The 27672-nt window shown below is 50.2% G+C and overlaps 1 protein-coding gene across 1 annotated transcript in view; it reads left to right on the top strand.

The window, feature by feature from the left end:
* Positions 1–27672, top strand: part of LOC119210153 (peroxisome proliferator-activated receptor gamma coactivator 1-beta) — a 48671-nt gene that overhangs the window by 12065 nt on the left and 8934 nt on the right. Inside the window, exons 2-3 of the mRNA XM_062560520.1 lie at positions 24271–24456; positions 26487–26702. Coding sequence (XP_062416504.1) covers positions 24271–24456; positions 26487–26702 — 402 coding nt within the window. The remainder of the gene's footprint in view (positions 1–24270; positions 24457–26486; positions 26703–27672) is intronic.

The following is a 27672-nucleotide window of genomic DNA, read 5'->3' on the forward strand; positions in this document are numbered from 1 at the left end:
TGACGCATGAAGGTGGAAATAGGAGCAAAGAGGGAGGAAAGGTCTGAGGTTACAGGGGAGGAGATGGGGTGCGTCAGAGGATGCTGGAGGTGAGGAAAGGACGGTACGAGGAAAGTAGGGTGAGGAGGACAAGTGAAAAGAAGAGGAAATGTGCGGTAAAAGGACCCTAAATGCGTTTTCTTCCTCTGTGAAAGTCTTCCTCGGTTTGCATTTGAATGCCTTTAGTCAAACAGTTGGCCTCAAAACCACCTCTTTCTCTCTGCCTTCCTCGTCCTCATGCAGGGTCCCTGTGTGTGTGTGTGTGGGTGTGGGTGTGTGTGTGCGTGCTCACGTATGCGTCTGTGTCTCAGTGGTCGTCTGAGCTCGACGTGTCCTGCAAGTGTCATATCCTGTCTCCTTGTTCCTCTTCGCCACTTAGGCTGCTGAAACAGAGAGTGGAGATAATTAACAGTGTGTGTCTCTGTTTGTGTGTGTTTGTGTCACAGTGTGTGTGTGTGTGCAGTCCTGGCCATCTCCAAGGAGATGCAGGAGGCGAGAGAAGCAGCCAGCGTGTGTAGTAAACTCCAGAAATGTCACTGTGTGTTTCACAATGTAAGTGTGTGTGTGTGTTGGAAGGGGGTGTGAAAGTCAACTCTTTACCTGCTTGTTGGTTGCCTGGCAACGCTGTGTATGCGTCCGCCATTGAGGCCGTCGAGACGCTTGATCGCAGGTAGCCCACTTCTGCCTTCCTGCTTCCTTCCCTCGTTGCCTTCCTGTAGACTTCCTCCCTTGCTTCTCACCTCCCTTCTCTTTTCGTCTCCCTTCCTTCTAGCTTCTCTGCCTTGTTTGTAGTTGCGCTGCCCCCCCCCCCCCCCCACCCCTTCTCCCTCCTCCACCCCATCCCACACTCTCCCTCCCTCCCTCCCCTCCTCTCTGTGTGAGGACGGGTGCACGGAAGTGTCTCGTTTGGATGAAAGGCCGAGGATTAGAGGTTTACTCTTGTGTTTCTAACCCAAAGTCTGTTTCAATGGTCGTTTGGATTTATTTCTTCAGCCGATAAAACAACTTGTTCACTTTAAGTTTCATGCGGTGAGGATATGTTTTTATTAAATGCCGAACTCATTTTTCATCTTTGGCCTTTGTCGTGACTTCTGTCGAGGTTTACTTCAAAGGGTTTGAATGGTCAAACATTAACGATCTCCAGGATCTCTTTTAATTGGTGAGAGATCATGATGTCATCACTCTAAGTCGATACACAGTTTGAGTTTAAATTGATGTGCGCGCACACACAGACACACACACACACACAGACACACACAGACACACACACACGCTCTCTTGTGAGGTGCTGCTGATCGTGTTTCCACAGCCAAAGACCAGCAGGGCTATTGTACGGTTGCCGTGGTGACGCCCGGCCTGTCGCAGGTTAATGAAACGTTGATTGCGATTCAAAACTCCCGTTGTTGTTGTTGTTGTTGTTGCTGTTTGCGCACAGTCGTCATTAAAATGTTTGATGAGCGAATTAGAAAGAAATTGAGTCCGGACCGAACAAAAGGAGTGAGGTGAGAGCAAAAATAATAAAAGGCACACAGTTTATAGATTTCCTCCGCGGCTCATGGTCTACCAGTTTGTTTTATGTCATCATAATGGAGCCAAATTAGTAATCAGACAACAGGGTTTCCCACATTAGCTCTCTGAAATGCCATAATTAAACAGGGAGTGTGTGTGAGTGTGTGCGTGTGTGTGTGTGCGTGTGTGTGTGTGTGTGTGTGGAGAGAGATGAAGGTTTGTGTTGGCTGACGGCCAGCGGTGGGAATTACAGGTTATTTGTCAGAGTAATGCCGTTAGTTGACTGGAGAAGTGTGAGAAGCCGAGCTGGGTGGCTTCGAGTTGTATTTTTGGATCCTTGATAATTATGTGAGTGTTTCTGTGTTTGTGTGTGTGTTTGTGTGTGTGTGTGTGTTCAAAACATGGAGGAATAGTATGACACATTGTGCTTATTTTGGTCAGAGAAAGAGGTCGAGGGGACACACTCCGACTGCACAAATGGTTATTCCTATGCATGGAAAATGAGTTCAGTATCAATCTTTTTCTGATCCCTGAAAAGGAAGGATGTTTCCTGTGTATTCCTGCTGAGGGCCCCACGGCGCATGGGACGGTCCAGCGGTAGTTATTACGGAGATAACTAGAGGGTTTCTGTTATGAATTCCTATCACAGGTGATCAGGCATTTCTTTTAGGCCACAAAGGCCGTGCGACCACGTGTCTCGACATCCACGCACACGTAAACCGTGTCATGTCGGATTATTACAGTCACTCCTGAACACTTGTTTCTGCTTAACACCCCCCGCCCCCTCCCACCCCCCACCACACACACACACACACACACAACACACACACACACACACACTCCTGCCACCTCAAAGACCTTCTCACCCCTGACCTGCCTTAATGCCGCAAATCTCTCATCTCACCCAAACAAGGCTCTAATCCCGCCAGCTGATGCATTCTGGGATATCAAGGAGGCCAATAACTGCAACAGATGCAGTTTGCACCCTGATAATTGTCTGGTCTGGTGTAATAAATATCGACTTTACTTCCTTAGTGCCTTGCCAGTTCAAATTGATATTGGCAGCAGTTTAGCATCCTTCCAAATCTCTCGCTGATGCGTTTCATTCACTTCAGTCCTCATAAGTTTAATAACCTTTTTCTAGAGCGCCGGGGGAGCCGGTGCGACCGCGTAGACGTGCTGTGCACAGCTCACCTCGTCGTCGCTTCACAAGCAGTTAACTCACGGCTAAAGATTAGCGTGGTCTGTGGCCTTTACCTGAGACCAGGCTGGTGAGTAAGCCCCATTTAGCCCCATAGACACAAGCGGGCTAAAGATTAGCTGCAGGGCCGGAAGAGTGTTAAGCCCCCCCCCGCCCCACACCCACCCATAAAGAAACCCCAGAAAGTCCAAAGAACAAAATGTACCATCTGAGCGTTCGTTGGGTCTGCGCTCGTATCGCTGACGACAATGTTGCCGGGAGGAAGTTGCTTTGAAAAAAGTTGCATTGTGAGCAGATGGCCCAGCCGTCTGTCTCCACATTAGGAAGATAGTGATGAGATGACTCAGTTATCACACACACGCACACACTACTTCCCTGTGTGTGTGTGTGTGTGAGTGTTTAAAGTTGTGTGTGTGTTCCGTCATGTTCATGTAAGATCTGAATGTCTCCGTTCCCACATGAGTTGATGTGTGAACCTATATGTGTGTGTGTGTGTGTTATTGATCATGGCGTCCTCTTAAGATATATGGGAACAACGCTGACTCACACACACACACACACACAATAACAGTAACAAGAACAGCCAAAACACATAAAATACCAGTGAATGCAATTTCATTTTTGTGATAAGAAAATCAAAGTGTTTCTGATTGAAAAAATTTTCACCACTGAATCAAAAACAATCAAACTGTGTGTGTGTGTCTGTGTCTGTGTGTGTGTGTGTGTGTGTGTGTGTGTTCTCGTATGCCAGCCTTGAACACACACTGATGTCGCTCCCTACGGTATTCTATCGCCTCGGTACGTCTGAGTACTCCTGAGACGCAGTTGTTTGGGAACAAGAGGAGTGAATCTCAACCTTGGACACGTCGGAGGGGGACGTGTGTGTGTCTGTGTGTGTGTGTGTGTGTGTCCCAGCGGCGTCGCGTGGTGTGATTTTTCTGACCCCAGCGTTGGTCCTCTGATGCTCCCACGTGACGCAGAGCTGTTATTTGTGCGTTGTGCCCCCTGGCAGGAACGCCGCTCTATCTGAGGCCGCGTTACACAAGCCGCCCGCTTATCTTCGCCGTGACTCATGCGAGAATCACGTCGGCGTATGAGGAACGTCGCCTTCAGAAAATGGATTATCTCAAGGGTTTCGTTTCAAAACGGGATCATTTGAGGACTCGTGTGGCTGGAACTGCTTTTTGCCTGTTTTTTGGAAGTTGAGAGAATAGCACGGAGACAGTGAGACTCCCTGGGAGGAAGATGAGGGTCCTGATAAATAAGAGAAGGATGTTTTGTAATTTAACTTAATTATCAGCTGGTCTGGGAAACGCTCCAATTTGAAGGCACTTACTTGCGAACATCAACAGACCTAATGGCTTTTAAATTTGTAATTTTCCGATGAAAAAGCCCCGCTGGATGAGGCGCTTGGTGTGTTTCCATCATCTAAAGAACATCCCAACCCACTTAATGGGAGCTGGACGGAGCTCTTTAGAAAGGAAAAAAAAAAATCAATTGGTTTTGAAACGGAGAAACGGCCGAGTGTAGTTTTCTCACACACTCTCTTCCTTTTTCAATTAAAAAGTCATCTTTTGTGCCTCCTGGAGCTCCGATGGGCCTTTTCGTCTGCACAACCACACGAGTTTACCGTCGCCATCCTGCTGCCACTTTTGCACGAGATTCCGCTCACTGCAGAGATCAGCTTCCAGGAACTGCACCAGGTCTGACGCCAGAGGGGTCACCGAAGGTCACCCATTGATTTTTGCCGCCCGACCCCCTTCCGTGGAGCCTGGATGAACGCTGCCTGTGAGGGAGGGGGGGGGGGGCAAAGAACACCGGCACTTTAGAGGAGGGACGGGGGGTGTTTTTGCAGTGATGCGGTTTGTGTTTGAATTTGGTCAAAGTACGCGTGTGTTTGTGTTGATATTTGGGATTTTGTGTATGAGGGTGTTGTTGTTTTTTGTTGTTTTGCATGTCAGCTGATGGAATGGAACCTGTGACCCTTCTGGTTACCGGACAGGTGTCCTGCTGCATCCCAATGAGTGGGAGTCAACGAGAGACGAGGCAATGTCGACCGCCGAGGTCCATTTTGTTTGTGTGCGTGTGCTCCCAGCTTGGGCCGGCTGTTTCTCACTGTCACTGAACCCTGGACAAACACACACACACACACACACACAGAGACCCCTGCTATCCTGTGTAAAGGTCAGATCGCCACCCCTCCAGGCCGAGTTAGTGTTTCAAAACAAGCCCCCCCCCCCAAGCGTATCCCACTACGGGTGCCAGAAAACTTTCACACACTCATCTTGGGTCCGGGCCCTTTAAAGGATCAGAAGGGTGTTGGTTTTTTCGGTCCCACCTCGCACCTCTTTTCCTTTTTAACTGTTCAGGAGAGTTTCACAGCGCTACGCGCTCGTTCTGAAGTGACCCGTCTCCGAGTCCTCTGATATGCACATAAATACATGTAATTGTGACTGGTTGTTTGATGGCTTCTTCTTCTCCTGGTGGTCAGTGCTCAGCCCACATCGCCCACACCTGGCCAAACTCTGAAGTGTTTTTTGCCCCAAAGTCACATCATTCCTGTGTATTCAATTTTTTTGCTAAACTTGGAATGGAAACATGGCGGAAAAGGGCTTCGGAGAGAGGGAGCGAGGGAGCGAGATGATGGCCGCGGCTGCAGGAATGACTTCCTTATTTAGCCTGGGAGAAGGGAGGAGAAGGGAGGAGAAGGGAGGAGACGGGAGGAGACGGATTAGGAGACGAGCTCCGTGGGGCTTTAGCACAGCGCGAGGTTTCCCAGACTAAAGGTGACTGCAAAAAACAAGCAAGGTCGTCGCCTTTAGTGGAGGGGAAGTGATGTAAATGAAACGAGGGATCAATTAACCTCTCTTCCCTTCTCTCTCTCTCTCTCTCTCTCTCTGCTATTGATGTTTTGAAATTAATACTTGTCAGATAGCTGGACTTTATATTTAGAATAGAGACACAGACGACAAAAGCTCTCTCTGTCTTTGTCTCTCCACGCCTCCCATCAGCTGGCCCTTTAAACTCAACCCAAGTTTAAAAGCATAAATATCCGCGTGTGCGTCGTCGATGTCGAGTTGTGAGCCAAACTGACGTGTGTGGATGAAAAGTCAAAAGCGTGCTTTCACCTCGCTGGCCCCTTTTTGCTTGTCCTGCAGTATAACCTGAGTAAAACAAAAGCCCATTAGGTGACACTTAAGGTTGAAACCCCTCACTGGCTAATGGTCAGCTCGAGCAACCTGGTTCTTTAGGAATTACATCATTAATGGAGCGATAAAACCCTTTTAATGGTACCGTTTGAACCTTTTCAGCTTTGTTGCTGTGGCAGCCATTTCTTACGCCATCATTTCAGACTAAGACTAAAGCAGTTTAGGGGGCGACCGCAGTTTTTAAAGCTGCATTCTCCCGAGTGACCACCAGGTGGCGACTCTTAATGAAATCTATGAGAAAACGACTCTCTTTTATTCCCTCAGTAACCAATGTAAACATGACTTCATGGTGTCGATCCTCAGCGTATGTACAGCATGATCACACCACGCAGACCATAATGCAAGCGAGGCGTTTAAGTTGTAATATTCTGATTTGATTCATGGGGTCATTTTCTCCCCGTAGAGAAGGACGCTTCAGCTCTTTTTTAATTAATGTCTCTGAATTAATGTTTCTAAAGTTTGGGTAAACTACGTCTACAGGTAATGTTTTTTTTAAATTAGATTGATGAAAGTCTTCGGGGCAGCCGCTAACTTGGAAATCAGCCGGCGCTTGAAGCTGGCCCAATAAAAGGTGATCCATCTGGGTCACAGCTGGTGTTCAGCCCTGCGCTTCATCCTCACTTGGTCACGTTCAGGATCTTCTTGGGGGCAGTGGGGTGACCCTTCGAACACGTCACCATAAGAAGTGGGGCCTCTTTTCTCTCTCCTCCGTCTCTGTGCTTCCCTTTCCTCTGCACCGTCAAGGAGTCGTGACTGGACGGAGGGAGGGAGGGGGGGGGGGGGGGTGTCGTGATGTTGGCTTCACCTCTCTGCTCTGCTTTGCTGGGAGGAGGAGGAAGAGGAGGGAGGCACGGTGGAAGCAAGCAGAGGGAGATATGAGCAGAGAGGAAGAGGCTTCGATGGGGAGAGGAAGAGGAAGACACGACGCACACACACACACACACACACACAGTCATGATGCATCTGTTTGATGAGACGTTAGATCAGGGGACCGAGGTCTGGTCCGTTACCTTTCACCTGATTCTCCTCCTCCCTCCATCTCTACATCCTTTATCACCTCCATCTTTCCATTTGCTCTTTACATTAGTTCTTTTTTTTTCTTTCTTCGTCCTCACCTGACTACCTCATCTTCTTATCTTCTTTAATTTCATCCCTTAAATGAGATATTTCCTGATAATTCTTTTCCATTATTCTTGTTATTCTCCTCCTCCCCCTTTCTCTTCTCTATCCCAGACCTTTCTTTAGCAGTGAACCCTGTCACGAGGGCTGTCAAACAAATATTCTATATTTGAATATATATTCGAATAGTTGTTGATAACAGATATTCAAATGTAAAAAAACAACAACACACCATGCTGCACTGACTTTATATTGCATTAATAAAACAGGCTACAACAGCCAATGAAACGCTGCGTGTTTACCACAGCACAGCGTGCTAGGAGCGCTCTGTACCCGCCTCTATATATTAATAACATTTGCTTCAATCACTGAATGAAGCCTGCCGTGTTTGGGACAAGAATCGCGGCCTTAAATTGCTCGCACAAAACTCAGCATTTGTTCGTTGTTGCCGCAGAGAGCGACTGATGGCCGCGCTCTGCCGTCTTGGCCATTAGTCGGAAGGCGAATATTCAAACGGCATTTTTGAGCAATTTGGACAGCTACTACACCTACTCGTCACTGTTCACACTAATAGAAGTGCTGCCATACAAAGAGGCCATAAATCAGCCTTTCTGTGTGTGTGTGTGTGTGTGTGTGTGTGTGTGTGTGTGTGTGTGTGTGAGAGAGAGAGAGAGACCGGGCAATTTAGATTTGTCACTGTGATATAAGTGCTAATCTGCCTGGAGACAGTACCTGTACATTGTGCACACCTTCTCTCTCACACACACACAGCCACACACACACACTCAATCGCTCACACAGACACACACACACACGCTCATCCACACCCAGATGCACACACACACAGAGCTGTAGATCGTGGCACTTCATTATGACATTGAGACAAATTCAGCGTTTAAACGTCTGTGTGTGTGTGTGTGTTTGTGTTTTATAGTGCAGGTGTGTGTGTGTGTGTTTTATAGTGCAGGTGCAGGTGTGTGTGCGTGTGTGTTATCCAAGTTGTAGCATGAGACTGTCAGTGTCATTGTGTAAAAGATACCAACATGCTGACCCCTGTAGATTGTGTGTGTGTGTGTGTGTGTGTGTGTGTGTGTGTGTGTGTGTGTGTGTGTGTGTGTGTGTGTGTTTTTCCCATCCTGGGAAAATGCAAGAGTTGTGCAGTCATGCATATGCAGTGTGTGAGTGTGTGTGCGTGAGTCAGTGTGAGCTGCCAGCTGAACTTACCACCATCGTACACACAGTCTTGTGTCTTGTTTTTAACTTGATGGTACGACACAATATTTTATAAAAGGTTTTAATTATTATTAATATTATTTTTTTAATTTAATAAATCCTGAAATTAAAACAAATCCCCATTGCACGTTCTCAAACGTTGTCCCGACTACAGTTTTTTAGTGTTATTTATTTTCAAGGACGGGAGGAGGACGACGACGTGAGGCAGAGGGGATGATGGGAAATGCGGTCTTGGTGCGAGGCACAGCCCTCCCTGTGCCCCCCCCCACCGTGGCTCCTTTTGTTTGCTGTAGATGAACAGATGTGTCATAATTAGCATTTGAGGGACTGATACCAGATGCTACGCTATGTTAGCGCCAATAACCCTCATCTCTCCTCTGTTTGTCCTTCTCAACACCCCCCCTCGGTTCACATGCAGAATTCTCCTTATCTGCACATTTCCCAGAAATCTCAGGATGACCTTGACAAGCCACAGGTGTGCGTCTGCGTGTGCGTGTGTGTGTGTGTGTGCGTGTGTGTGTGTGTGTGTTTCAGCCGGGCTGTGATAAGATTTTTCTATTAGTTACAGTGGTTCACCTCGCTGAAGGGGCAACACGGCCCGACACAATCGCTCTGAGACGGCAGGTTCTACTCGCACAAACGGGCCCTCTGGATCGCTGATAGAGAGCGGCGTGCGTGTGTGTCTGTCATGGCGGCGCCTCCTTATATGGGCGCACAGCGCAGCTCTACATTAAGTGTGATATTTATGTGTGTGTGTTTCTTGGTACGTTGCCCTGTATTATTTTCTTATTAGTGTACTTACTTTACTTTGTGTGTGACTGTGTGGGTGTGTTTGTGTGCGCGTGTATGTGTGTGTCTGCAAGCCTGACATCACTTAAAAAGGAGTTTTAAAAAAAGTTTTCCTGGACGACAAATCTTCACATTGCGGTTTCTCACTACAATCTGCAGGCTGCAGCCCAAGAAAATAATCACAATCAGTTGCAATTTGTACTACAGACAAACACACGCATACAATCACACACACACACACACACACACACACACCTACACACACACTCTCAGAGGATTGCTTTTGTTTTTGTGGGAGTGCAAACAGGATGTGATTAGGCGTATAATTAGCTCCTTTGCGCCAAGGTTTTCAACAGGTTTGGGCTGCGATCCGCCCAGACCTGAGAGAGAGAGAGAGAGAGAGAGAGAGAGAGAGAGAGAGAGAGAGAGAGGGGAGGGAGAGAGAGAGAGAGAGAGGGGAGGGAGAGAGAGAGAGAGAGAGAGGGGAGGGAGAGAGAGATTGATTTTGAAAAAACCTTTATTTTTACATTAACTAATAACAATATGTATACAAATTAGACGGGTATATAATATAAAATTTATCTAGTAATCAGTTTGGACGATCTGGACTCCGCACTCCTCCAGCATCTATTTGTCCGCGGGTCGCCCCGCACACGATCCTCCTCAGCCAGGCTGACGCCTCACTCTGTCCCGGTTGTGCTCCCCCCTTCTCTGTTGAGCTTGAGGAGGAACTTCCTCAGCCTGAAGACCTCCTGTTGGGTGAAGTCTCCTGCGCCCTTCTTCGTACTGCCGTGTCGGGCGGAGCGAGCAAACTTCTCCAGATCGGAGAAGTACTCCTCCAGCTTCACTCCCCTCTCGTTCTTGGTGAGATGCAGGAACTCCTTCACCTGCCCCACCCCGTACCTCCTGGAGACCGTCCCACCTGAGGAGACGCTGATGGAGGAGCCCCACTCCGAAGAGGAGTCGGACTCCCCACCCCCCGCCTCCCCTCTGCTCGACACCCCTCCCCTCTTTGCCTGAGAGCCTCCTCTACTGGCCCTCGTCTTTCTCTTCAGGTGGGGGACCTTAAAGCCCACCCCCCCCTCTTCCATCTCCTCCTCGCTGTCGGAGACCCCCCTCTCACGAACGGGCGAGCCCCGAACTCCTTCACCATGGTTCTCCCGACTCACCCCACTCGTCCCCTCTTTCATACGGTCACACACGAGACTCGCCCACTGGGCTGCATTCACCTCCCCATTCACACCTACATTCACCCCCTCCCTCCCGTGATCGATCAGCTGGGCTTCGCCCATCCCCTCCCCCACCTGACTGACCGGTTGGGCCCCACTCACCCCTTCACCTGACTCCCCGCCGGCCTTCTGAGCCCCACTCACCCCTTCACCTGACTCCCCACCGGCCTTCTGACCCCCACTCACCTCTTCACCTGACTCCGCACCGACCTTCTGAGTCCCACTCACCCCTTCGCCTGACTCCCCACCGACCTTCTGAGTCCCACTCACCCCTTCGCCTGACTCCCCACCGACCTTCTGAGTCCCACTCACCCCTTCACCTGACTCCCCACCGACCTTCTGAGTCCCACTCGCCCCTTCGCCCGACTCCTCACCGGCCTGCTGGGCCTCACCAGCCCCCCCTTCCTCCCTAGCACCCCCGGCACCCTCCCGGTTCTGGTTCTGAGAGGAGGGAGTCTTCACTGGGCAAGACCTCGCCAGGTGTCCCTCTCCACCACACCGGAAACACCTCCCATCGTCCGATGTGGCGAACATGACATAGTCAAACCCGTCGATCCTCACCTTGATCACCAGGTTGAGAGCCTGGGTCTTGGTGAGGACCATGTGGAGCTGTCTCCTGTGAGACACCACATGTCTCAGCAGAGGAGACCTGCAACCTGAGGACACCTTCCTCATTTGGGACACCACCGTCCCGTGCTTCACCAACTCGCCGAGCAGCGCATCGTCCGGTACGAACGGCGGAACGTTCGACACCGTGACTCTGACCGCCGGCTCGGCGAGAGGCAGCACGGGAACGAGGGTGCCGCGCACCACCACGCCGCTCGCCACCACCTTGCGCGCCTTCTCCACGCTGTCTACGAAAATAACCACCGCGTGGTTCATTCGTGCAGCGGACTTCACGCTCCCGTGACCCACCAACCCCCCCACGGCCAAGCCACAGTCCTCCACGGAACACGCGAAGCACGGCGCGAGCTTCACGCCGTGCTTCCGCGTTAGCCCCGCGAGGTTCATCTGTGCGTGCTGCACGCCGATCGGCCACAAGCACGCACAAACTATGACCGACAGAAAACAAAAATCACACACACACAATCACACCATAAAGACTCGTAAATAAACGAAATTCCAGCTCAAACGGTCACAATCAAACAATTCACCTCACGCTCCGCTCACTCCGCACTCCTTCCACTCAGAGAGAGAGAGAGAGAGAGAGGGGAGGGAGAGAGAGAGAGAGAGAGAGGGAGAGAGAGAGAGAGAGAGAGGGAGATACAGTCACATTACAGCAAAGTTTTTTAGTTTGACCTTTTACTTTAGGAGGTCCGATCCATCTGCTGCGGCCCGTCTCGTCTCAAGGTTGACCTCGTCACGAGCTGATTGGTTGTTAATCGATTGATCCATTAATTGATTGATTGACGGATGGATGGCTGGAAAGACTAAAACGGAAGCTGCTTATCTGTCCTTCACTTGGACTTTGTTTTGCTTCCTTTTTTACAAAAATAAAAACAACTAGACCTTCTATTGCTCTGCGTATAAAGCATTGCCATATTGGAAGTGATAGCTCGTTGTCTTCCTGGAGGCGGGGGCTCGTTTCCCTCCTCTTCTTCCTCTTCCTCAGTAGGAACTCGAACCCGGCGTCTTCTATGACATCAAGGCCCGCTCCGCCACGGACGAGCGTCCCCTCGCGGGGGGGTCCTCGCGCGGAGCCATTATCTAATTTGACTCTTCATAATTCATCCAGCCCCCTTTCCGCCACCGGTGACTCGGTGGTGTCGCGTTTCGGGGGGTAAGGGAGGGAGGGAGGGGGAGGGGATCTAATCCCCCCCCCATACGTCCTTGCTCCGTGCCGGACTTTAATCTCAGGTGAACCAAACGACGACTCAGACAGGCTGCGGGTGCTCCCCCCCCCCCCCCCCCCAAATACAGAGTGGTCCAGCTGATCGCATGTGCTCGGCTCGGTCAAGAATGCGCATTAAATTAAGTTGAAGTAATCTGATTGGCTGACCTGTAGCTGCTGAATTAAGGTCAGGCGAACTTTCGGATTGGGAGTTTTTTTTTTTTTTTTTAATCGGAGTGGTGTGACGCGGCGAGAGTTGTAATCAGGTTCAGGAAAAGGTGTGTGTGTGTGTGTCTGTTTGTGTGTGTCTGTGTTTGTGTGTATGTGCATAGGGTATTGAAAGCAAGTCTGATTCATACGCTGCAAAAAAATGATGATCATCCTCCTCCACTAAACACACACACAGACACACACAGGTAATATCATTAACCTCCACGCTGACCTCTGACCTGACCCCTGTGATAAAGTTGACTCGGATTTTCTCCAATCCTGTTAAGAGCTTTAAAAAATGGAGACGTAAAAGATGCGCGGGGAGGGAGGGGCGGGGGGGGGGGGGTGTTGAATCGAGGCGGATTATCGGTAGCGAGCCGTCACAGATCAGGAAGTCGCGACTAGCCGAAATAGGCCCGACCATTTGCAAACTCCAAGGAGGTCCGTTGTTTTGGGGGCGGATCTGCGATTGAATGACGGGCGCCATGCCTTCTGGCCGCGTGACGGGAAAAGATGGCGTTGCGCGCGGGGGGGGGTGACGGGTATTCCTGCCGGCCCCCTGCTAACGAGCTCCTCTCTCAGAGCCGTCCGGCGGGTTTGACCTTGAGGCCCGGCCTGCAGGAACAGGAACCTCTGTGCCGCTCGCACACAGGACTCGCATGAATTAATGCAACACAAAGGGCGGAGGATGGAGAACCAAAGGTCACATGCTGCTCTGTAATGCCGCAATTTAAACATGGAGAGGGACAGGGAGATGGTAAGGAGGGAGGGAAGGAGGGAAGGGTTAACAGTAGGGCTGCAACAACGAATCGATGAAATTGATTAGAATCGATTGTTAAAAGCGTTGGCAACGAATTTCATTATCGATTCGTTGTGTCGCGCGACTATTTGAGTTTTAAAAGAAAGTTGCGCGCGCCGCGCAGAGCTGGGGAAAAAAAAGTTGAGCGCTCGCGCAGCAGAACATCGGAGAGACCCGTACTACTGTTCTGAAACATGCGGAGGAAGAGAAGCCAATGCGATCTAAATATTTCACACTGAAATGGGGGGTGCGGGTCCTAGCGGGCAACGGGGGGGGGGGGGGGGGGGGGGTGCTGCGGTTCTCTTTGCAGCGCCAGTAGTTTTACGTTCTAATCGGCGCGCTCGACTTCAAGGTGTAACCTTTATTATTGTTCGGTCTGAAACAGCGCGCCCAGTGACGGGTGGTGCAGCAATATTGATGTCCGGGTGGAAATCAGGAGAAAGGTCGGTCCGGGATATTTTCGGGAGGGGTTTTGAAATTCGGCAGGGTTGACATGTCTGATTGTAAGATATGCAAAAGCGACATGGCCTGGCACGGGAGCACCACGGCAATGATTCATGATTTTGTGCCTAATATATTTAATTTGGCGGCTGTAAAGTATACATCATGCGATGTGTGTATGTTTTTTGTGTTAGTCCATTTTATTTGCTTACTTAGGGATGTTCAAGGAGCAATCTGTTAGTGCAAAAGATATTTAGGAAGTGCACAGTCAGTTCTATTTTTCAATAAAGGGTTGGAAATTAATGTTTTTACATTTTTTATTTTTTTATCCGATTCATCGATTAATCGAACAAATAATCGACAGATGAATTGATTATTAAAATAATCGTTAGTTGCAGCTCTAGTTAACAGCGAAAGGTAGGAGGGATGAAAGTAAATGTGTGCAGGCAAGGAGAGAGGGAAGGAAGGAAGGAAGTTAAAAAAGGAAAAGGGAACAAAGGGAAATGTAAGCAGGTAAGGATGAGACAAAGGATGTGGAAGATGATTGGTGTCAGGAAATGATGGATGACACGTTGGCACTGAAGCTTCAACTCTGTGTGTGTGTGTGTGTGTGTGTGTTGGACAGCGAGCCGATCTGGGACGAGCGCACGCCGGCAATTGCTAACGAAAGCGATCGAGAGCGCCATCGGATCCGCTGACCTTCAGTGGTGCGGCCTGAGAAAGCGAGTCACTCGATGAGCTCGTGAGGGAGGGAAGACGTTCGGGGGGGGCGGGGGGGGAACGCGCTTCTCGTCTTTTCTCCCGTTTCCACTGGAACGCGTTCACATGCTTTGAAAAATAAATAGAAGAAATAGTTACGAGTAGTAATTTAATCCCGTCTGCTTCTAAAGGGAACTTTGTAAGCACGGACGCCGGCCTGTAATGGATTAATGGTTTCTCGGTGCGGCTCACGTCCGAGGGGGGGACGTGGGGGGGGGACACCTGAGACTGTTCACCGGCAATCTAATCAGCACGCTTCTTTTCTTGCAGAGAACGTGGAAAGTGGTTACTAGTGCTTAAAGAGATTGCAAGTGCACATCATGTTGGGGGGGGGGGCACCAAGGACACAGAGGACATTTTGATGTACAGTAGATGAGGAGACCACGGAAAGCGTTTGAAAGAAAGGTTGATAAATATGAACTGGAAATATTTGCTCAAATGGCTTTTTACTATTGTCCCAATGTATTTATGACCTTTTGGTCGTGGTTTGGAGGCAGAAAAGTGAGAAGATGATGAAGATTTTCCTTTTTTCTCTCCAGTCGTCCCATCGTGTTCTCGCACTGATGTCTCCGCTACCACAGTTTCTTATTTCGGAGCCTTCGACGGGAACGCGGCGTGTCCATCTCTCTGCGTCCCCCCCCCCCCGCCCCCCCCGGGTCACAGAGTCCCTGGCGCTTTGCTGGCTTTTTATATCCCTCCGTCATTAGCCTCTTACCTGCGTGGGAGGGAGCGAGGGCTCACCTAGGCCTCCAGACTTGGCCCGCCGCGCCTCCAGCGGCTCGTCACAGCGGGGGAGGGAGGAGTGTGTGTGTGTGTGTGGGGGGGGGGTTAGAGGGCAGATTAGGTTGCAGAGTGACAGAGGGTTGGCTGGAGGTGAGACCGGTGTAACGGATCTCCCGGCAGGAAGGACGAGCCGCAGACGGGCTGGATTCCAAGTCCTCAGGGAGCCTCGCAGGGCGGGGGGGGGGGCGCACGCCACTGCCGCAAATGCAACGCGCCCCCCCCCCCCCCGGTCCCCGGTATCGAGGGCAGGCAGCACCTGTCATTTGCGCGGGCGTTTTTTGGGGGAGTCATTCGTGATATTTATGAGGGTCGTTATGGAAGCCGCCAGAGCGCCAGTGAGAAATGGTTCCTGCGCCGGGGCGTCTGAGGTGAAAAACCAAAGCCCCGACTCAAACACAGGGAGGTGCTGAGCTTCAAGCTTTTCAAGGGGGTTTCGTTCTTTTGAAGTTTTGTGCCGCATCACTGAAAAATAAAATCCAAAGCACAAACGATAAGAATAAATCCAGATTTGGGTTGAAGCGCTTTGGGTCAGTTCAATCAGGATAGAGGAAGTTGACAGAAACAATTCTTTTAAACTCATCTTTCTGCTGTGGTCAAAACTTGAAATGAAACTACCAAAAAGAGAGAGAAAAACTCCAAAATGTTCAGTCATTGAGGGTCTAAGCTGTTTAAAGGCAGAGGCAGGTTTGTCTGTCAGAAGCAGCACGGAGAGACGAAACGAGCATTTGATCGAACTCCTGAGTGTTTTTTGAGTTACGAGGGGAAGCGGGATCAGAAGCACTCAATAACGCTTGTTGTTTTGACCCGGAGCCAGAAATCAGGGATAAGATGGAAGCGAGAGTGTGTGTGTGTGTGTGTGCTTGTGTGTGTGTGTGTGAGGCCCGAGGACGAGAGCGTTTGACGATGCCTCCTAGTGAGAAGAAAGACAAGCAGAAGAACGTGTGTTTTCTTCACCGAGTCGACGTGCTCATCGACTTCCCTTCGCCTCGTCCCTCGCTACCCGTCCGTCTCCCGCGGCGGAGAGAGGTCGGAGGTCGTCGTGACGTCGCAGCATTCCCGACCACCAGGGAGAGATGGCGAAGAGCGGAGAAATGCTCCTGACATATGTCCCGGCTGCTTAATTGGATTAAGGTTGGGATTATTAAAACGGAACCTGGAATAACTGTTTGAAGGGAAAGTGCACGTGAAGGAACAGGAAGTGCCCTCTGATGTCATTCACTGTGTACCAAATCCATATTAAACACCTTTCTAAAGCGGCCATTGGATAAGTGACAAGTGAAACGTACTTAAGCCGGTGCATTTATGTATATGTATATATATAAATTGTATATTAATAGTACTACGGTAATGTGTACATGCTGCTCAACTAGTAAATTCAGACTATCAGCATTCAGCGCGTACGTCTCTGAATTAGCATTTGGGACACATGAGCGGCTCCCCGAGGGGGAGGCCGAGGACCTTGAACCCCACGGCAGCCCGACCTTGGATGTCGCGCAACGCCCGCATTTTTCACTCTACCGCGGGGTCACCTCGATGTATGCATCTACGCGATCAATGCATCACTCATCCAGCAGCTGTGAGAAACGGCGGGAGGAGGAGGAGGAGGAGTGTCCCTCCTTAAGTGGCGGATCAGATATAATCAAGTGCCGGCTCTTTCTGCAAAGTGTGATGAGTAACGCAGGGTGCGAGTGTGATGCTTTCATCCCGTAACGCCGGCGTGTGCTAACGGTCACATGAATCATTTCACCTGACGCCTGGGTCAAGGTCACACACACACACACACTTGATTGATTCCAAAATAATCCCCATCCTCTTCATCATCAAGCTGTGTGTGTGTGTATGTGTGTGCGTGTGTGTGTGCGTGTGAGGTGTGACATCTGTGTCTGGCAACAGGCACTCAAGTCCTAGGCAGACTGGAAAAAGTGGTCATGAGACGAAGAGAGGAGCTAAATATAGACACACACACATGCACGCGCGAACACTAGTATCTGAATGAGGCAGTTTACTTATCAGGCCGGCAGATTTGCATTCTGGGTAATTGTCTCTTCTAGTGTTCTTCCCTTTCATTCCCTCTGAGAGAAGAGAGACTCCAGAGGGAGCAGAGCCACGGACCCTCTGCCTTCCTGTGAGTCTCTGAGAGACACACGTCTCCCTCACAGCAGTCCACTTTTTGGAAGACTTGATGTTTGCTTGTGATGAGCCTGTGATCCTCGTCTGGGATGCGTCCTACCTGCGTGCACCTGGAGGATTGGGAACGATCCTCTGCAACTCCTCTGCTCCATGTAATTGAAATGTTGAAGAAGCTTTTTATTACTGTTTTTTCTGACGTTGTAGAGGGTTTGGCTTTAAAATACACCATTCTATTGTTGACAGGTCACAGGAATTAAACGTTACACACAATTCAGCCTCCGTATCGCGAGTCTCCATCGAGCTCTCCATCGTCTGACGTTCTGCCTCAATAATCGAAAGGCTCATAATTGGCTTTTTGTGGCCTTTTTTTTGCTCTCAGTAATCAAGCACATCCCTTACCCTGCAGGCCCCTGGGGTGAAAAATGAGTTTAAATTGTGCAGCTCTCCCATCTCATTACCTGTCAAATGCCTCACAAACACTCTCATCGGGACATGAGGCCTTCACAAGGCTGCGGCATTTTTCTACAGGGTCACAGATGACATGTATACTATAGAATGTAAGTGAACCTATTTCAGGACGTAAAATATGGACTTGCTTTGCTTTTTAGCTGGGAACAAACGCCCCGATGAAGCAACCAGAGCCGCTCAGACAAGAGCGCAACCAAAAATAAAAAGGAACAGATCTCGCAGGCTGTCTTAAGTGACGCAGCGCCGAAACGCTGCAGCAATTAGTGCTCCGGTAGCACCAAAGATCTGCCTCTCATCTGTGAGTCTCTGGGGTTCAGCCCAACTGTCGGAAAACAAGTTTACTTTGGTACAATCATTGCTGTGATGTCGACTTAGTCACTGTAACATCATCCTTTGGGATGTGGACTGACATTTTGAAGCCTTGAATTAAGCCTTTTTAGCAGCTGCCCTCTTGATCCTGTTTTTAGGGTCCGTTTGACTCTAATTGTGCGTTTCCACCGAGCGGCGCGGTACGGTACGGGTCGGGTCGGTACCCTTTTATTTGTGTCTCCACTGAGAAAAGTACCAAAAATCCGCACCGTACCGTACCACTTTTTGGGTACCCTTCCGTTGGGGTACCTGGCACAGTTGTTTGGTACTAAAGGGTGGAGCTAGACTCGCTGCAGAACGTTGATTGGTTGAAAGAGTGTCGTCATTTGCGCGTGCCGCAAGGGGAAAAACAACACACGAAGCGCCGTTTTTAAACTACAACACCGTCGCAACAATGTCGTCGCGCAGCATTACTTTAACAGCCACATATCGAGAAGCACGAACAGGATCGGCTGCATGTCCATTGTTGTTTGCGGTTAGCTTTCAGTTTTTGCGCGATCGAATGACGTCAATCTACTTTCCGTCCAATAGCACGCCTATCAAGTAAGAGTACTGTTGGCGGTGGAAACGCTCGCCAAATAATGGTTAACAGACCCGACCCGTACCGTACAGCTCGGTGGAAACGCGCCATAAATGGACCCTAATTTACTACATGAACCTCAGGCCGCATTGAATCTGTAGTCTGATTCAATGCATCACATGTTTTTACGATGTTTACTGAGGGAATAAATCAACAGAGAAGTACTTTTCTCATAGACATCTATTCAAGGAGGAGCCGCCCCCTGGTGGCAGTTAGAAAGAATGCAGGTTTGCGCCAAAGGTGGAGACAAAACGAACAGAATCAACCTTCGTCTCGATTAGCGCCTGCGAAGACAGGACTCCGTAGCCTAGTGCCTGATGTGCACATGCCTGGTTTCCTCGCCAATGAGGGGGGGTGGTAGGGGGGGGTAGGGGGGTCACTTATCGCTACGTTTGAGGGACGCCAGAGGTGTCGTTTGTACACCACGTCCTTTCAAAGTGACCTAGAAGAAAGTGAGAGCTGAAGGAGTCCCTGGCACGCCGCCCTACATCTTCCACATCATTTCAACGGGCCGGGAGGTGATTACGAGACTCGATCGGGCTCCGCTCATCACCATTTTTCAGTTATATTGGCGCAGATCTGTCACTTAACCTTCAAATGAACCCTCTCAAACTTCTGATGTATTCCAGTGATTCTCAGAGATGGGGATATGTACAGTACAAGTTATACACCACACCACTTCTCCTCGATGCCTTCGTCCCAATCGGTGATACTGCGGCTTACAACTCAGCTGTTTTCACTTATTTGTGTTTTGAAATCTCCTATTGTCAGATCTGGGAACGTTTTACATTTACAACTTGAAGAATAAGATTGTACAAGATCAACCAAGTGAGTAAAGTAAATGAACATCGTATTCTCTTTGGGCATCTTCAGTGATCATCACATCACGGAGCTAAATTACATTGAACTCTCCGCTGTTCAGTCGCTTCTTAGAAGAGCAAAATTAGATTCTCCTCTTTGGGGTTAAATAAGTTCAGCAATTCCGCAATAAGTAAGTAAGAGGGATTTCTGCAACTTTGCTTTGTGGCAATCCAGAACCTGCTGCCAAAGGCCTTCGGGGGTCAAGTTAAACAATTTTCCCCCATTGCTAAAGTGAAAAATAACCCTGTGTATTCAGAGGCCGTCCACTCTCTGCTCCTGTGATCCACAGCCGAGGGTTGGGAGAGCTTGACCTTGTATGGAGCTGGTGCTGTATCTGTGTGTGTGTGTGTGTGTGTGTGTGGGGGGGGGGGGTGTAAAGGGGAGTTTGGACAGTCCAGAGCGCTGGCGAGGACTCACCGGCACATGATTGAGCTTGTGACCGACCTTACACAACATCACAAAAGGGCCTGCTGTGGAGCTGCCAAAGAAAGCAGCAGCCACTGCTTTGATTCCTCCGGGGGCCGATCAACACGCTATCGCTTTAATATCCCAACTAGCACCTGCTTTGGGAGATTGGCACCTGCTTTTTTTTCACAGGAACACCGGAAAGGGAGCAGTGGGCAATCTCAAATGCACAAAGTCAGTTTAATTGCCCCTAAAAAAAGCCATTTTGTGAATTGTTTGTTTAAGGTCAGTTAGCAGGTAGCTGCTGCATCCATAGGCTAAGCTAACTAGCTGGTAAGTAAGAGTTATGGAGCATTTGCTCGTGTATCCGTTTATATTTTTGGGGGGCTTTTAGACAAAGAAAAAGACGCTTTTCAACTCTACCCACAAATCCTCAACTCAACCAATTAGACGACTCTGGCCTCCAAGAAGTCGCGTGACAAAAAAATACCAATATGCTATTCCTAGAAGCCTTACCTCATCACCACGGTGAGAGGTCAAGCAGGAGAACAGCCTTTAAAGAATGTGTGTGTGTGTGTGTGTGTAAAGATAGAAGTGAAGGATACGGTGCAGCACTTCCACGTGCTGGAGCACCACAGCGCAGTCTCGCTGGCCTTTCCATAGCCACTTGCTGGTTTTAGCCCAGATCGCCCCTGTCCCGCGTGCACGCCGGGCCTATAAATAGCGCAGGTTTAATGCGCGGTTTGTCCCGGCAGGCTTTTTATGACTGAACGGGCCAGTGGGTTTTCACTGTTGTTGCTCACGCAGAGATTGACCACAAATGGAAGTCTCCACACTTCATTTCTCCTCACGCTCCATTCCTCCCCCCCCCCAATGCTATCATCACATACTGGGATGTCCTTTTTTTTTTTTACAAAGCGGACCTCAAGCGACAGTATTCTGAAAAGGTATCCGAGGGGTCAAAGGTCAGGATTTAGCATTTGCATCGACGGTCGATGTGGAATTCATTTAAAAAGCCACGTTGTTTTCCCTCCCCTCTTCTCGGATCCTCAGTCTGCCCCCTTGATTACTCCAAAGGTGCCTTCCGCGTTAATATCGCCCCCATTTGCTTAATCTGCCCGTTCTAACGCTCCATTTGAGCCATAATAGATTGGTTCAGAGCCACGGCGAGGGATGTGTTCATCCCCTGCTGCTATTGCGTTATGCCGTAGCCGTCGTTGTGCATTAAAATTGGCAAGAAGAAGCCTCTCTTTCCTCCTGTTTATCTCCCCCTCTTGGCAAACACAACACGTTTGTGTCTTCTCTCCCTCCCCTGGATGGATGACTGAGCACTGTGGTGTTCTTCGGCAAAGAAAACGCCCTGTTTTATATTCGTACCTCACACCCCGTGGTTTTCAAACCCTCCTTTTTGTTCAGGGCCACTTTGCGAAAGGGGGGAGAAGTTCATGGAATCTGAGGCGGCGTTCTCCTTCAATGCATCCGGATAGATTCTAACGGGCTCACTTCTCCCTCCCGGGGACCAGGAGGTGCTAACGGAGGACGCGAGGGGGGGGGGGGGGGGGGCACGCTTCACCTGCGCGTGTCATTTTAACCAGCTTCACTCAATCTGAATGACAGTTCTCAAATTGTGCATTTTGCAAAGACAGCTGCGGGCCAAGGCGCCGCTAAGGCCCGGCTGTTCGCTTCCCCCCCCCCCGCCTCGGCCCGCCTCCTCGGGGTGAATCATCATCATCATCATCACCACCCTGCAGCCATGGAAGCTTGCGGCTCGCTCCCCTCGCAGAAAGACAGACAGCAGAAGCACTGGACTGGTTTCTGTGGTCATCTGCTGCTGGGTTCCATTGCTGCTGCTGGGAATTAGTTATGGTCAAACATGCTATCACATGACCATGTGTGTGTGTGCACTCTGTGAGTTCATGTGTCACTTCCGTGTGTGTGTGTGTGTGTGAATGTTGTGTGTGTGGCGTGCCCAAGGATGTTTTTATTGATTGACAGCAGGGATGGAGAGAATGACTCAGGAGAGAGAGAGAGAGAAGCTGAGCGGAAACAAAAAAATCAATAAGCCTGTTTGAGTTTATAAGGGAGGAGAGGGAGAGGGAGGGAAGAGGGAGGGAGTGGAGGCGACATGGTGCGGAGAGGAAATAAGAGCAGAAGGAATGGACGAGGAGAGGTGAAGGGATTAAGTAAGGGTCAAGGAGGGGAGGAGAGGATGGAAGAGGAGAGAGGAGAGGAAGGATGCGGCGAGGGAGCGAGTGATGCGGCGGGATGAGTCAGGCGCACGTGAGAGGCATGTTAGCAGCACGCTAACACACACACACACACTATCTCTAGGTGAAAACACACACCTGCATAGGAGGGGGGGCATTCGTGGGAGGGTTGTATAGAGGGCATTCTCTAGTCTCTTGTGTACTAACTTCCCTTCTGATTCAAGTCCCCCCCCCACACACACACATCTTAACACTCCTTCCCCCCTCCCACTCTGCTGATTGGCTCCTGCATCGCGTCGGTAATTTACCATCAATGCTACATTCAGTTCCTTGTCCCAGACAGACGTTCCTCGAGGTCATAGGTCAACGCGCCGCGGCGTTCATCTCACAGCGGCGTTCAGACTGCGTGAGTGTCAAACTGAGACGTTCTGGTGACAACGTGCTGCAACAGAATGTTTCCTCGCGGGGTTTGTAAGAGGCAGAAGAGATGAGATCAGCTCGGAGGGAACCTGATAGTGAATGAAACCCGCCGGTTTGAGAGGTGGTGGGTGTAACTGGTCGGGCCTGTCTGAGCGAGACGAATGGTGTGTGTGTGTGTGTGTGTGTGTGTGTGTGTGTGTGTGTGTGTGTGTGTGGGAGCATAAGTGAATGAGAGACAGAAAAGCCGGTAACAGGCCACGCTTCATAATCACCCCGAACAATAGGACGCATCTTGTCTCGCACACGTGTTTGTACACTTAGTCCTCAGTTCGACTGCATTTTTTTCCCCTCCTCCCCCCCAAAATCTTTACCTCCCCCAAGAGAGAACAGCCGCTCGCTTCCCTTCACACTGAGTCACGTAGACACACTTCCTGCTCCGTATGTGCGCTCCTCTCTGTGACGCATGTGTCTGACTCTCGGCCTCGTGTTGTGACTGAAGGCCACGTGGCTGCTAACGTCGCCCTGGAAACTTGATTTCAGCAGATCCCCGCGCCCTCAGGGCCTCAGTGAGGGCCCTCGCTGGGGCTCTGGGGCCCTCACTGAGGCCCTCACTGAGGCCCTCCCTGAGGTTCTCACTGAGGTTCTCACTGGGGTTCTCATTGGGGCTCTGGAGAGAATAAAGGTTGTAGATATTGGGGGATCTTGAGGAGGTCTAGAGAGGGTTCTTCTTTTTAGTGTTTTTAGGGGTTTTAATATGATTCTAGCAGTACAAATACCCCCCCCCCCTTTCACTTGTCTACATGTTTATCTATTTATGTCTTTTTATGTTGACAAGAAGGATTACTTGAATGTGCAACACACTTGGCTATAAATGGCTCCAGTGGTTCTTACATCGGATGTGTACAGAACTAATTACCATGCGAAAGGGGGGTCCGACCTGAAGCCCCCTCGGGTCCCGAGCCGGACAAACGCACAGAGACACTTGGGCGGATGGGCGTGACGCGCTGCGGCGGGTCTCGGCGTCCGACCTCCTCTCACGAGGAAGGTCCCGATAGTCGGAAGCGAGCAGCTGCCGAGGGGGCGAGGGGACGAGGGGACGAGGGGGCGAGGGGGCCGCTGATGAGACGGATGAGAGCCCCTCGTGTCTCGGGCCGGTGCAACGACACATTCGGTACGCGGCGGGCGGCGGGAGGCGTAGGTCCAGAGGGCCTCGCCGTGCTTCAGCTGCGTGCATATTTTGGGAAAGGGGGTCCCAGAGGGGATCAAGCCGGCCTGTTTTTAAACAATGGCCGTGCTGCGGAGAGCGATGAACTTCACAGGAAACACCGGCCTGGGGAGTCTCGCGGGGGGGGGGGGGGGGGACTTATTTCCCATGTTTGGTAGCTGGTGTTTCACAGAGAACATAAAAATTCCTTTGTGCGATCGCACGAGAGAGCAACTGAGTGACGCATGTTTATTTCTCACCGAGGATCTTTCCAGCTGTGATCGCCACCTCTGTTTTTTTTTGGGGGGGGGGGGGTTATGTTTTACACGGGGTCTCATGCACTTTTGTGTTGCATGTCAAAAGGAAGACGGCCCGTCTGGGAGTTCCTTTCGCTTTGATGTCGATGTTTGAGTAACGTGACCTCCCCCCCCCCCCCCCCTCCCCTCTCTCTCTCTCTTTTTTTTTCCGTCTCCAGTATGGGGAGGAGGAGGTGTGTTCGGACCGCTTGGACACTGACTTCCCGGACATCGACCTCTCTCAGCTGGACACCAGCGACTTCGACAGCGTCAACTGTCTCAGCGAGCTGCAGTGGTGCAACGACCAGGCGCCGGACGCGTCGCCGCCCTCCGTCCGCTACAGCGCCGCCGATGAGCTCTTCGAGGTGAGGCGCCTTCGCCCCAAAACGAGCAAATATCGGAGATATGAGCCCACCCATCTTTTATTGACATTATGTGCAAGGGATGCACGACCAAAATGAGTTGTGTGAACACTAGACAAACGACAAAAAAATATAGATTTTCAAAGGAAAAGGGTATTAGTGTGAGTGTTTATTCTTATATACAGTATATATATATATTAATATTCACATTTGGCCCATCGGACTCGCTGCATCTTTCACCGATGCACTTTATTTCCCATTTGTATATATATATTTTTTTTACTTCTCTCTCATAACTCTAAAAGGTCTCTTTGCTCCCCTCTCCGTTCCTCGGCATATATTTGTCAATCCCACATTGATCAGACTAATTGATCAGCAGAGCCGACGGACCTGTCACAAAGCGCGTGTAATGAATACAGCGTCTCCGCTTATATATGCAGCAGCGTATCGGTGTCCAATCGGATTGGTCGCTGCTGGAGTGCAGAGGAGCTTAATTTAACCTTGGAGAGGTGGAGAGGGTTCAGTTACACATGTTGTGTGCAACTTGCAAACAATGATGTAAAGGCATTTACACAGCAACCTCTTCATCTTCATACGTGTATTTCGTGGTGTCTTCTCACTCACCGAGGGATTTAATTAATGTCTCTCTAATCTGATTAATACAATCAGGTAATATCCACGAGCCTCATCCAAATGAATTATCTTAAAACCGTGGATTAAAAGTTGGACTTATGAATACAAATTGAACCCAGAGACAGCTGTTATTATCCCGAAAAGCATAATTATCCCCCTTACGAAGGTGTAGCTCGTGACTCCGCGCACGGAAGCGAGGCCGCGAGGCGGAGAAGGAGCGACGTAATGACCGGTTTGGCAGCCGGTGAAGATGCAGCCGGGTGATAAAAGAGAGGGAGACGGATGAATGGAGCTCGGTGGCTTCCCCCAGAGGCCCGGCGCTGCTATCGCCTCGCCACCAGACTCCGTCACAGCGAGGCGGCCCCCGCGCGGAGACAAACGTGTGGCTGGATAAAGCAGAAAAGAAACAAGAACGGACTCGAGCGACTGACGGAGGAAGGTGGAGGAGTGGAGAATTTGGCAATGACACGCAGCTTAGAATTAGAACATCTATCCATCCTCATAGCTTGTTTGCATCCGCCAATGACGAGTGGCGCTGAATACTTGTGAAGTTATCTAACGTCGTAAAATAATCAAAAATCCAAAATAAAAGGAAATTCAAACTATTAGGTAAAAATAGCCATTACAACCAAAGACTGGAATACAAGTTGACATCCTTGAATCTGGTTTAATTGAAGGCAGCAGCTTTCTGGGGGTTTGTGGAGCAGAAAAACTGAGGCTTTCTTGGTCTTTAGTGAGGACTCGAGCTGCAGAGTTCTGGTTGACTGACTTTTTACAGAGACCTGTGAACACACCGTCACAATAGTCCAGTCTACTGAAGTTTCTCCGAATCCCGTTGAGTCCTTGAATCCGTGATAGATTCTTTGGGTTTGCTGATGGAGATCTGAATCCATAACACACAACATGAGTGGAACTGTCAACGGAAGCAAATAATGCGCCAGTGTTGTTAGGTGTTTTCGGGAACAAGGACTTCCTTTCATTCCTCGGTTCCAAAACACGGCGCCGAAGACCTCCTTCACGGATGTCACCGTGAACCTTGAGATTCGTCTCTTTTCTCTGACTCGCTTTGCCCTTTTGTTCAAGGAGTCCTTTGCTTACCGGAGACGACCTTCACTTTAGTCCACAGTGGCGCCCCCGGTTCCACTGGGAACGACTCGTACATGTGACCGTACATGTAGCGTGAGGTGTGGTGGATTTCTGGGAAGTGTGGGAAATGACTGGTTAATTATTCTCTTTGCAAGCAGTTTTTGAGCGCTGCTTTTTGCGAATGTCGACCCAACAGCCAGCCCGAGGGGGGGGGAGCGTTTTAATATGAAACAGCACCGTTTATTAGAGCCAGGAGCAATGATTTTATAAATATTAAAACAACTAAACGCCCTGAACGCTTCGTCTTCCTCCAGATCGAGGAGGAGAACGCGGCGCTGCTCGCCGCTCTGACCGACAGTCTGGACGGCATGGTGGACGGCGAGGTGGGCGGGCTCTCCGTCTTCCCGGCCCTGGGGGAGGAGCCCGACCAGGAAGAGGAGGAGGAGGAGGAAGAGGAGGAGGGCCGTCTTCCCCTCGGCGCCGAGGACTTCAGCCAGTCCATGGGGTCCGAGACGGACGACCCATCTCTGGTATGGAACGCCTCTTTCTTTTCCCCTGGTTGTTTAGATCAGAACCCCCCCCTCCCCCACCCCCCAATTATCTTAATCTGCATTCAGATAACCGCGATGGGTCCGCAAGGTTCAAAGTCCGCCTTCAACTCCAGGAAAATGGAGGGAGGGACGCCGGGGCAAAGTGTGACCTTTCATCCAATCCTGTGTGTGTGTGTGTGTGTCTTTCTGTAAGTGCACGTGTCCTTCCGAGGACAGCAGGAGAGCCGAATCCCGAGGACACGTTGCAGATTCTTACTTAAGTTTGTCTCGTTTCAGGAGTATTTAAAGGTCGGGTTAGTGTTTGAACGGCGCTAATGTGATGATGTCTGACGTTCCCCCGAAAGCTTCGGTGAGAACTTAATCGACAGAAGAGAGCGGGCTGTAACTGGATCGGGTTTAGGATCAGGATTAAAAATCAGAGTGAACGTATATGTGCTCCTCCAGCTCATGCTCGAAGATCCCAACCCCCCCCCCCCCCCCCGTCTCTCTCTTCTCTCACACAGTGCTGCTCTCTCTCTCTCTCTCTCTCTCTCTCTCTCACTCCCTCTCTCTCTCTCACTGGGCCCCTCCATCTTTTTCCCTTAACCAGACTTCCAGGGAAACAACCCTTCCCCCCCCCCACGCACAACAAACTGCCGTGTCCCTCCACAGTGAGCGGCTTAATTGAAGCAGGAAGCTGACTCGTGATTGCTGCTGCTTTGCGGCCTCTTTGCACTCGTCAAGATACATTCGTCCCGTTTCCCTTTAACAAGAACCGTACGGTAGTTTTAGGTTTTGCCTCTTGGCATTTTGGTGCAGATATTCAAGTTCATCTCCAGATGAATCGGGAGGTATTTTGTGATCACCTGACCTTTTATTTAACCATCAATACTGATGACGTCCAGATGTTTACATTGAGATGTAGAATACAGGGAAGTTACATTAAGGCGGTGCTGTGACTTCCTGTCGC

Source organism: Pungitius pungitius, chromosome 2 (genome assembly GCF_949316345.1).
Source record: "Pungitius pungitius chromosome 2, fPunPun2.1, whole genome shotgun sequence".
In the NCBI taxonomy this organism is placed as follows: Eukaryota; Metazoa; Chordata; class Actinopteri; order Perciformes; family Gasterosteidae; genus Pungitius; species Pungitius pungitius.